The 12,283-nt window shown below is 47.9% G+C and overlaps 1 protein-coding gene across 1 annotated transcript in view; it reads left to right on the plus strand.

Moving 5' to 3' along the window:
- RHPN2 (rhophilin Rho GTPase binding protein 2) overlaps positions 1-12,283 on the plus strand; it is a 90,488-nt gene that overhangs the window by 16,957 nt on the left and 61,248 nt on the right. Inside the window, exon 2 of the mRNA XM_017855043.1 lies at positions 4,489-4,604. Coding sequence (XP_017710532.1) covers positions 4,489-4,604 — 116 coding nt within the window. The remainder of the gene's footprint in view (positions 1-4,488; positions 4,605-12,283) is intronic.

Here is a 12,283-nt window from a genome sequence, read left to right on the forward strand (position 1 = left end):
GCCCGTCTCGGCCTCCCAAAGTGCTGGGATTACAGGCTTGAGCCACCGCGCCCGGCCGAACAGTTATTTTAGTTCTTTAATATTAAATTATAATAGTGTAACATTAAAGTTTTCTTTTCTTTTTTTTTTTTTTTTTTTTTTGAGACAGAGTCTTGCTCTGTTGCCCAGGCTGGAGTGCAGTGCAGTGGCACGATCTTGGCTCACTGCAACCTCCGCCTCTCGGGTTTAAGCAATTCTGCCACCTCAGCCTCTCCAGTAGCTGGGATTACAGGTGCGTGCCACCATGCCTGGCTAAGTTTTTTGTATTTTTAGTAGAGACGGGGTTTCGCCATGTTGGCCGGGCTGTTCTCAAACTCCTGGCCTTAGGTCATCCGCCCACCTTGGCCTCCCAAAGTGTTGGGATTACAGGCATGAGCTACCACACCCGGCCAAAGATATTTTAATCTTAAATCTGAAAAAAGACAAAATTGGAAACCATTTAATGCTTTAAACGATATTAATTTTAAAATCCATTCCAGGGCTGGGTGCCATGGCTCACGCCTGTAATCCCAGCACTTTGGGAAGCCGAGGCGGGTGGATCACCTGAGGTCAGGAGTTCAAGAGCAGCCTGGCCAACATGGTGAAACCCCGTCTCTACTAAAAATAGAAAAACTAGCTGGGCGTGGTGGCAGGTGCCTGTAATTCCAGCTGCTCAGCAGGATGAGGGAAGATAATCACTTGAACCCAGGAGGCAGAGGCTGTAGTGAGCTGAGATCGCACCACTGCTCTCCAGCCCGACAACAGAAGCCAACTCGGATTCTGAATATCTGTGCAATTTAAATTGGGGGAATGCGTCCTTGCAAGATAGGGAAAATTAGGTTGTGGGGCTATGTCGGGGACAGGTGGTGGTGACCTGCTGGGAAATGAGAATGAGAAGTCTTTTATTTTTATTATTATTTTAACATTTTTATTATTCTTTGTAGAGACAGTCTCACTCTGTTATCCAGGCTGGAGTGCAGTGGCGCAATCGTAGCGCACCGCAGCCTGAAACTCCTGGCCTCGAGTGATCCTCTGGCCTCAGCCTCTCAAAGTGCTTGGGATTACAGGCGTGAGCTGCCATGACCATTCTGGCCAAGAATGAGAAATCTTTCTGGAAGGAGAATACTGGGATTCCTGAGGAGGTTTCCGCTATAGATAACTCACATCTCCCTCCCTGGGGTCCAGGCCATGGGTGTGGCTTGGGCAGAGGTCAGGGAGGCCAGGTGTGTGCAGGCCTGAGATGTGACTCATCAAGAGAGAAAGGGCAGTCTCTTCACCACATAATACTGCCTGCCACACCGCTCCTAGGGAGTAACCGCAGTGGGCAGGGCCTAGAGATAAGCGTCAAAGAGGAATGTGGTCCTAACTCAGGTCCTGGGGCTTCTACCTGTCTAGGGTGGGAAGAATACCATTAAGTTAAAATGCAGCTTTTATTCCGATCTTAAACTTTTAGCATGAAACGTTGTAATCCAAATACCCCAGGGCACAATGGTCGAGAACACAGACAGACAATTTGTTGAAAAATAAATTAAAGTGTTAAGATTATATGGAAAAACCTTTACATTCACTGTTGTAATAAACATACACATTAGAAGAATGAGCTATTTTGCATGTCAACTTGGCAGAGATTAAAAATCATAACTTTCAACTAGACAGATAAAAAGACAACCCAGTTTAAAACTGGGCAAAGGAGGGCCGGGCGTGGTGGCTCACGCCTGTAAGACCAGCACTTTGGGGGGCCAAGGTAAGCAGATCAATTGAGATCAGGAGTTCAAGACCAGCCTGGCAAAAAATGGTGAAACCCCGTCTCTACCAAAAAATACAACAATTAGCCGGGCGTGGTGGCATGCACCTGGAGTCCCAGCTGCTCAGGAGGCTGAGGCAGGAGAATCACTTGAACCCAGGAGGTGAAGGTTGCAGTGAGCCGAGATCACACCACTGCAGCAGTCCAGTCTGAGTGACAGACTGAGACCCTGTTTCAAAACAAACAAAAGATGTGCAAAGGATCTGAATTGATATTTCTTTGAAGAAGATATACAGTTGGCCGATAAGTTCATGAAAAGATATTCAACACCATTAACTGTCAGGGAGACACAATTCAAAACCACAGTGCGAGGCAACACACACATAAGATAGCTGTAATAAAAAAGACAGACCACCACCTGTATTGGCGAGATGTAGATGGATTGGAACTCTCATGCTGTTAGTTGGATTGTAAAATTGTATAACCACTTCGAAGAGTCTGATAGTTCCTCAAATCATTAACATAGAATAAATCATATGATCTAGACTGGGCACAGTGGCTCACGCCAGCACTTTGGGAAGCCAAGGCGGGCGGATCACTTGAGGTCAGGAGTTTGAGACCAGCCTGGCCAACATGGTGAAACCCCCCTCTCTACTAAAAATACAAAAATTAGCTGGTCATGGTGGTGTGCACCTGTAATCCCAGCTACATGGGAGGCTGAAGCAGGAGAATCCTTCGAACCCGGGAGACAGAGGTTGAAATGAGCCGAGATCGGGCCACTGCACTCAAGCCTGGACGACAGAGCAAGTCTCTGTCTCAAAAAAACAAAACAAAATAAAACAAAACAAAAAAATCCCATCTGATCTAGAACTTTTATTTCTACATTTAAGAGAAAAGCGTGTGTCCATATAAAACCTTGTACGCACATAAACAGCCTTATTCATAATAGTCAAAAAGTGAAAACACTCTCCATGCCCATCGTATGATGAATGGATAAAGTACACAAGTGTGGTGTATCTACATAATGAAATCTTATTTGGGGACAAAAAGAGACGAAGTTCTGATACATTGTACAACCTGGTTAAACCTTGAGAACATCATGGCAAGTGAAAGAAGCCAGATGCAAAGGCCACATATTATGATTCCGTTTATATGAAATAATCTTGAATAAGCAAACCTATAAAGATAGAAAGTAGATTTGGGGTTGCCTAGGGGTGGGGTTAAGGGGAAAAGGAAATGGGGAGTAATGCTAATGGCTACTTGCTTTCTTTTTAGGGTGATGAAAATGTTCTAAAATCAGATAGTGGTTGGTAGGTGTGGTGGCTCATGCCTGTAATCCCAGCACTTTGGGAGGCTGAGGTAGGCGGATCACTTGAGGTCAGGAGTTCAGGACCAGCCTGGCCAACATGGCGAAACCCCATCTCTACAAAAAATACAAAAATTAGCTGGGTGTGGTGGTGGGCACCTGTAATCCCAGCTACTTGGGAGGCTGAGGCAGGAGAATCACTTGAACCTGGGAGGCAGAGGTTGCAGTGAGCTGAGATCGTGCCACTGCACTGCAGCCTGGGTGACAGAACAAGACACCATCTCAAAAAAAAAAAGAAAAAAAAAAATCAGATAGCGTTGATGGTTCTGTAACTCCTGAATATACTAAAAACAATAAATTGTTTATTTTAAAAGGGGAAAATGTATGGTATGTGGATTATATCTCCATAAAGCTGTTATTAAACAAAAAAGTAGGTCAGGTGCAGTGGCTCACGCCTGCCATCCCAGCCCTTTGGGAGGCTGAGGCAGGTGGATCACTTGAAGTCAGAAGTTCAAGACCAGGCTGGGCAACATGGCAAAACCCTGTGTCTACTAAAAATAGAAAAATTGCCTGGACATGGTGACATGCACTTGTAGTCCCAGCTACTTGGGAAGCTGAGGCATGAAAATCACTTGAACCCAGGAGTTGGAGATTGCAGTGAGCCAAGATTGCACCACTGTACTGCATCCTAGGTGGCAGAGTGGGACTCCATCTCAAAAAAAAAAAAAAATTGTAGATACTCAGTAACAGTGAGGGGGAAAGCAGTCACAAGGGTGTGTGTGCCTTTCTGTCCTGAATGATGATTGGGCTGGTCCATGGGTAGCCCTAAAGAGGTTTGATCTTATAACTCTGCCCCAGAGATATGTCTTTAATTAATTAATTAATTAATTTTTGAGACAGTGTCTCACTTTGGTTGCTGAGGCTGGAGTGCAGTGGAGCAATCTCGGCTCACCGCAGCCTTCACCACCGAGGTTCAAGCGATTCTCATGCCTCAGCCTCCTGAGTAGCTGGGATTACAGGCGCCCACCACCACACCTGGCTAATTTTTTGTATTTTTAGTAGAAACAGGGTTTCACCATGTTGGCCAGGCTGGTCTCGAACTGCTGACTTCAGGTGATCCACCCGCCTTGGCCTTCCAAAGATGTGGGATTACAGGCGTGAACCACAGTGCCTAGCTGAGACCTTGTCTCTAAAATAAATTAAATAAATAAAATAGATGAGAAGGAAAGATCAATTCACAGTGGCTGTTTTGCAATTGTGTTATGAGCGACTTTTCTTTATACTTTTCAATATTTTCTACATAGATGCTTTGTTTTCAGAAAAGATTATTTTTGAAGTTAAACGTTTTCCATTATATTAAACCCTGTCATCATTTTTAGAGTGGCCGACCTCTGAAGGGGCATCTCTTATTTTTCCTCAGGGCTGTAATCCCCTTGCACAAACCGGCCGGAGTAAATTGCAGAACCAAAGAGCTGCTTTGAATCAGCAGATCCTGAAAGCTGTGCGGATGAGGACCGGAGCGGAAAACCTTCTGAAGTAGGTGTCTTCTGGCTTCCCTGCCTCTCCTGAGTCCTAGCCATCTGTTCCCTAAACTCCCAGGCCAGGCTCTTGGTTTCAGCTTTGGGTTTCCTCCTCATTTCTGGCATCTGGAACTGTCCCTTTCTTGCCTATAACTTGATTATGTTCAAAACAGGTATTTTACCCTGCCTGTTTGTGTGTGTGGGAATTGGGTGGGTGGGAGATAGATGCAGATGGTGTGGCATTTGGCTTCAATTCAGTCAGCCATCTTGATGGGAAGCCCAATTTTTGTCTTGAGGTTTGTTTTCTGGCTTTCTCTGGGACTTGCCTATTTTCTCCACTGCCTGACACTATGCCTGGTGCAGAATCTGCTTGGTAAATGTTTATTGAATATATAAAGGAAAGAAAAGCAGAAAGGAGGGAGAGGGGACATTTCTATTGCCAGTGTCCACCTTATTAATGAGAGGGCTCAGTACACCCCCGTGCTCTAGGGCACTCATTAGTATGCTGTGGTGGTAAAACAGTTACATATCCAGCAGAGAACTTGGGGAAGCCTTATCTGTGTCTAGACCTCTATAAACCCTCTCCAGGCAACGAAATGCAGCAAAAGACAAAGTGCCAGCTGCCTTCTGTTTACAAAGAGTGCAGAGTTTCTTTTTCCTTCCGAGTTCTACTGGTGACTCGTTACCCCCGTGCTACCTTCCTTTTTTTTGTTTGTTTGGAGACAGTCTTGCTCTGTCACCCAGGCTGGAGTGCAGTGGCACGATCTTGGCTCACTGCAACCTGTGCGTCCTGGGTTCAAGCGATTCTCCTGCCTCAGCCTCCCGAGTAGCTGGGACCACAGGTGTGCACCACCATGCCTGGCTAATTTTTTGTCTTTTTAGGAGAGATGATGTTTTGCTATGTTGGCCAGTCTGGTCTCAAACTCCTGGCCTCAAGTGATCCATTTGCTTCCACCTCCCAAAGTGCTGGAATTACAGGCGTGAGCCACTGTGCCTGGCCCCATGCCACCTTTTTTTTTTTTTCTCTCTTCAGATGGAGTTTCGCTCTTGTTGCCCAGGCTGGAGTGCATTGGTGCGATCTTGGCTCACACAGCTACCTCTGCCTCCCGGGTTCAAGCAATTCTCCTGCCTCAGCCTCCTGAGTAGCTGGGATTACAGGCATGTGCCACTACGCCCAGCTAACTGTGTATTTTTAGTAGAGATGAGGTTTCTCCATGTTGGTCAGGCTGGTCTCGAACTCCTGACCTCAGGTGATCCACCTGCCTCGGCCTCCCAAAGTGTTGGGATTACATGCATGAGCCACCACGCCTGGGCTTCATGCCACCATTTATAATGTGTAGTCGAGGTGGGCACCACACCTGCTGCCCAGGTGAGTGAAACAGATGCCTCCTGGGGCCTCAGGAAGAGACGTGGAGTGCCTTTGGGGACCTAGAACCTGAAAACCCAGCAGAGATGGGGTCCAGCCTGCCTGCTTGAAACTGCAAGTCCCTTGGAGCTTCCTGGGACTTTCAGGGATTCCAGGGGTGAGGGTGCCAAAATGTCTGCTAGGATATTGATCATGGGTATTCCCAGTGGGTTAGCTTTGTCGTTGGAGGCCTTGGGGGAACCTGGAGCCTTCCTGTAGAGGTTGTTTGGAAAAACAGAATGTTTGCAAAAGAGCCACAAGGCTCTGAGGCTCCCAGCCGCTGGTCACAGACTTGAGTGAATGGCGTGATCACCTCTTCCATGTGGGCTATTCCCCTGAGCACTCAGTCAAGCAGGAGGAGGGGCTCTGATCATGACCTTGGGGGCAGTTCATTTCTGAATGGGTCTGTGTTTACTCCTTAGGAAAGACCTCTGAGATGTTAAGAGGGGAAAAGAAGAGTTCAGGGCAGCACACCCTGAGTGTGTGTGTATGTTTAATGGATGTTGTACATATACAGGCATGGTGGCTCACGCCTGTAATCCCAGAACTTTAGGAAGCCGAGGCACGTGGATCCTTTGAGGCCAAGGATTGAGACCACCCTGGCCAATGCGGCGAAACCCCATCTCTACTAAAAATACAAAAATTAGCTGGGTGTAGTGGCGTGTGCCTATAATCCTCACTACTTGGGAGGCTGAGGCATGATAATTGCTTGAACCTGCAAGGCGGAGATTGCAGTGAGTCAAGATTGTGCCACTGTACTCCAGCCTGGGCGACAGAGCAAGACTCTGTCTCAAAAGAAAAAAAGGAATGTTGTACATATGCTTTTGTATATGCACAAAAGGACCAAGGTAGAAGCTGTTAGCAGTCAGTTCTTTGGGGCAAGACTGGGGATAGGGGTAGAGGTGACTCAGTTTTCATTTTATTCCTGTCAGTGTGTGAATATTCTTCTACCAAGTGCATGAGTTATTTTTATTTATTATTGTGAAATACTTCAGAGGTCCAGAAGAGTTATATAAGCAACCCTCCTGAACCACCCACTCCATCAGGGAAAGCAGTGCTGCTCCTGTGTTGGGCTTGGTTTAGTTTTGTTTTGAGACGGGTCTTGCTTATTGCCCAGGCTGGAATGCAGTGGTGCAATCACAGCTCACTGTAGCCCCAACCTCCTGGGCTCAAGCAGTCCTCCTAACACAGCCTCCTGAGTAGCTGGGCCCACAGGCATACACCACCATGCCCGACTAATTTTTATTTTTATTTTTGAGATGAAGTCTTGCTCTATCACCCAGGCTAGAGTGCAGTGACGGGATCTCGGCTCACTGCAACCTCTGCCTCCCAGGTTCAAGCGATTCTCCTGCCTCAGCCTCCTGAGTAGCTGGGATTACAGGCGCCCGCTACTGTGCCTGGCTCATTTTTGTATTTTTAGTAGAGACGGGTTTCACCGTCTTGGCCAGGCTGGTCTTGAACTCCTGACCTTGTGATCCACCTGGCTCGGCCTCCCAAAGTGCTGGGATTACAGGCGTGAGCCACTGTGCCCAGCCAATGCCCGACTGATTTTTAAAAAAATCAAATCATTTGTTGGCCGGGCGCGGTGGCTCCAGCCTGTAATCCGCACTTTGGAGGCCGAGACGGCGGATCACGAGGTCAGGAGATCGAGACCTCCTGTACATGGTGAAACCCGTTCTCTACTAAAATACAAAAAACTAGCCGGTGCGACCTGGCGCCGCCTGTAGTCCCAACTACTCGGGAGCTGAGCCAGGAGATGCGGTGAACCCGGAGGCGATAGCATTGCAGCGTGAGCTGAGATCCGGCCACTCACTCCACCTGGGCGACAAGAGCGAGACTCCGTCTCAAAAAAAAAAAAAAAAAAAAATTATTTGTAGAGACAGGGACTTGCTATGTTGTCAAGATTGTTCTCGGACTACTGTCCTCAAGTGGTCCTCTTGCCTTGGTCTCCCAGAGTGCTGGGATTACAAACATGAACCACTGTGCCTGGCCTGTGTTGCTTTTGTTACTCACGGAATACCTGAGGACTTGAGATCCTGGGTGGGAAGTTTGTCTGGGAACGTCTTCTGCAGCTCCTTTTGCAACTGAGTGCAAAGGAGGTTGTTACTGGAGGAGTCTGGGAAAAATACTGTAGCATTTTGGCTTTTAAAAAGTCAAGCCGTGTCCCCGTCCCAAGACAAGTCTGGACATGGGAATTGTCCGCTCCCGTATCAGAGAGGAACTCATGTCATCTGTGTAATGTGGGAGAGGCCCCCTGATTTTGGGACTCCATGCCATGTGCTGGGAAGGCTGTGGTGTGTTTTGTGGCCTAGGGTTCTGGTTGACCCTTGGACAGGCCTGCTCTGTGACTGAGGGGGCAGATGGGTAGCCTGGATGCTGTGTGACTTTCCTAGGAGTGGACAACAATTGATTTATCTATTCATAGATTCATTGAGCACCTTCTTCTTCTTTTTTTTTTTTTTGAGACGGAGTTTCACTCTTGTTGCCCAGGCTGGAGTGCAGTGGTGCAATCTTGGCTCACTGCAATCTCTGCCTCCCAGGTTCAAGTGATTCTCCTGCCTCAGCCTCCCAAATAGCTGATACTATAGGCACATGCCAGCACACCCGGCTAATTGAATTTTTTAAATTTTTAGTAGAGACAGGGTTTCACCATGTTGCCCAGGCTGGTCTCAAACTCTTGGCCTCAAGTGATCCTCCTGCCTCGGCTTCTCAAAGTGCTGGGATTTCAGTAGTGAGCCCCTGTGCCTGGCTACTGAACCACCTGTTAAGTGGCAGGCACAGTTGAGGTGCATGAAGATCAGGCGAGGCCCTGCTTTTGTGATTTCTCTTGTTGGGGGATGGGAGGACACCTTTATAGGCAAGTAAACAAATCAGATCACCTAGGGAAGGGATGTTTTCTAGGGAATAATGAACTCTGAATGTCATAGAGGTTGGCCCAGGGTGACCAACCTTAGAGACAAAGGGTGGTCGGAGAGGCCCCTGTGAGCAGGGAACTTGGGAGTTTCTCAGGCAGGAACTAGGGCAATTTTGTGTGCCTTATTCTCTTTTAACGACACTAGCAGTCACCCTTTCTGAGGCCCGAGCCTGGCTCAAGCTCATTGTTAAACTGGCAGTGGTTTGGTTGGCAGGGGTAGGGGTGGGGGTTGTTAATGATTCTCACAGTGGCCTAAAGGTTCAAAGTGCCTCTTGCTGGAGAATGTTGTCAGAGGAAACCCTGAAGGTATTTATTAATGTGACTCAACAAGCACCAACAGTTTCCCGAAAACAAATAGGGCATTTTGCCAGGCTCTGCTCTGGCCCCTCAGTATCCCTGGGCGACCCATTACGTGGCTGTCCCCGCAGGCCATGGGTGGTTTCAGTTGTAAATTAGGCTCTGCTTTCCTTCTGTTTGTCTTCTGGTTCCCAGGTGTCCTACCGCAGCACCTAAAGGAAGGTAGAACCTAAAGGAAGGTAGAACTGTTGGAATGGGGTGGGGGATGTTTGGAAATGTCCCCAGAAATGCAGGAATGGAAACAGGGTTGCTGAGTCCTTACCTGAGGGCTGTCGGAGGGTATTGTAGCTAGGCAGGCACTTGAAAAACCAGATTTTGTGATCCTTCAAAGTCTTCCCTTCTCTGATCCATTCGAGCCGGGAGTCCATGAGCCTCCTGGAGTTGTGTTAGGAAGCCATCAAATATTTCAAATGCACTTTTTTTCAGGTTTTGTTTGTTTGTTTGTTTGTGTTTTTGAGACAGAGTCTCATTCTGTCTCCCAGGATGGAGTGCAGTGTCGAGATACCAGCTCACTGTGCAACCTCCACCTCCTGGGTTCAAGCGATTCTTGTGCCTCAGCCTCCTGAGTAGCTGGGATTATAGGCATGTGCCTCCATGCCTGGCTAGATTTTGTGTTTTCAGTAAGACGGGGTTTCACAGTGTTGACCAGCCTGGTCTTGAACTCCTGACCTCAGGTGATCCACCTGCCTCGGCCTCCCAAAGTGCTGGAATTACAGGCGTGAGCCACCATGCCTGGCCGTACTTTTTCATTTAGGCCAACCAGAGACAATATTCTATCTTCTCCCAGCTTCCTTCCCTTGAGGAAAGCTAGGGTAGAAACGTGACGAAGTTTATGTGAAATTGAGGCAGTCTTTGTGAAATTTAAAGCAGGGCCAGGCGTGGTGGCTCACATCTGTAATCCCAGCATTTTGGGAGGCCGAGGCAGGCGGATCACAAGGTCAAGAGATCGAGACCATCCTGGCCAACATGGTGAAACCCCTGTCTCTACTAAAAATAAAAAAATTAACCGGGTGTGGTGGCACGTGCCCGTAATCCCAGCTACTTGGGAGGCTAGAGGCAGGAGAATCGTTTGAACCTGGGAGGTGGAGGTTGCAGTGAACCGAGATTGCGCCACTGCACTCCAGCCTGGCAACAGAGCGAGTCTCCATCCAAAAAAAAGAAAGAAAGAAAAAACAGGTTGCCTGGTTTTAACTAGTTTTAGTTAACTAGTTCTTTGAACAAAGCAAGTCATTTAACCTGTCTGGGCTTCAGGTTCCTCTGTTGTGCTGAGAGTTTTTGGGCTAGATCAGAAGTGACCTGCTCCGAGGTTTACAGGGTTCAGGTGGGCTTGAAATGAGTGAATGGGACTGGATTCTGGCTATGAGACAATAGGGAATGGTGGGGACTGTGGTGAAGGCAAAACTGCAGTTTGCCTCATGGAGGGTAGGGCCAGAGTTGCTGTATCTTCTTATTTTTTTTTTTTCCGGGAGAAGTTAGGAATATATATATATATGTTTTAATCTGATTGTTGAATTTTTTTTTTTTTTTTTTCTTTTTGAGACAGAGTCTTGCTCTGTCACCCAGGCTGGAGTGCAGTGGCGCGATCTCGGCTCACTGCAATCTCCGCCTCCCGGGTTCATGTGATTCTCCTGCCTTAGCCTCCTAAGTAGCTGGGACTATAAGCACGCACCATCATGCTCGGCTAATTTGTGTATTTTTAGTAGAGATGAGGTTTTGCCATGTTGGCCAGGCTGACCTCAAACTCCTGACCTCAGCCTCCCAAAGTGCTTGGATTACAGGCATGACCCACTGTGCCTGGCCGATGGTTGAATTTTTAAGTTTTGGGGACTCGTTTCAGAGAGGGAAGAGTAACACCCTGAGAGCCAGGTGAACAAGTCCCTCAGGTCTTCAGTTTAGTTTGTGACCCCTTGACGAGGGTGATGAAATTCTGGGTCAGGAGTGACGTGGAATGGCCTTGACTGTCATGAGAGTGACTTGAGGTTAATGACAGCTCATACCGTCAGTTGTGGGAGGACTGGTGTGTGTCTGTGGTGGGGTTTGCAGGCCCTCCATAGCCTTTAGGGCTGATACCAACTCCAAGGCCCGCCTTCCTCCATCCAGAGGCTGGGAGCATATGTCCTGCCGGTCTGGCAGCCACCTCAGCAGGGGATGGGACAGTCCTCACTCCAGCCTCCCAAAGCCCTGGCAGAGCGGGATTTGGGATCAGATGGACTAAGGCTAAGCTGCTCTAATAAGGTTGCTGAAGCTGTGGCAAGTCACTGTGTCAATGTGGTGCTTATTCCTGGAAGGACAGTTTCATGAAAAGACTTGGGAGAAAAAAAAATTACACTAAAACAAATGGGGACAGAATGCAAAATACATATGTATTATTAAAAAAAAAAACTTTTTAGGCGCAGTGGCTCAAGTCTGTAATCACAGCACTTTGGGAGGCTGAAGCGGGCAAATCGTTTGAGATCAGGAGTTTGAGGCCGGCCTGGCCAACATGGTTAAACCTTGTCTCTACTAACAATACAAAAATTAGCCACGTGTGGTGGTGCACATCTGTAATCCCAGCTACTCGGGAGGCTGAGGCTGGAGAATCCCCTGAGCCCAGAAGTTCCAGGCTGCAGTGAGCCGAGATTGCGCCGTTGCACTCCAGGCTGAGTGACAGAGTGAGACCTTGTCTCTTAACAAAAAGAAAAGAAAATGAGCTGGGCGTGGTGGCGTGCACCTGTAGTCCCAGCTACTTGGGAGGCTGAGGCAGGAGAATCGCTTGAACCAGGGGGACGGAGGTTGCAGTGAGCCGAGATCATGCCACTGCACTTCAGCCTGGGTGACAGAGGGAGACTCTGTCTCAATAAATAAATAAATAGATAAAATTTTTATATTTATTCATTTTGAGGTGGGGTCTTGCTCTGTTGTCCAACCTGGAGTTCAGTGGTATGATCACAGCTCACCGCAGCCTCAACCTTCTGGGCTCAAGCTATCCTCCTGCTGCAGCCTCCACAGGTGTGTACCACCACACTAGGCTAATTTTTTT

Source organism: Rhinopithecus bieti, unplaced genomic scaffold (genome assembly GCF_001698545.2).
Source record: "Rhinopithecus bieti isolate Rb0 unplaced genomic scaffold, ASM169854v2 scaffold_39998, whole genome shotgun sequence".
In the NCBI taxonomy this organism is placed as follows: domain Eukaryota; kingdom Metazoa; phylum Chordata; class Mammalia; order Primates; family Cercopithecidae; genus Rhinopithecus; species Rhinopithecus bieti.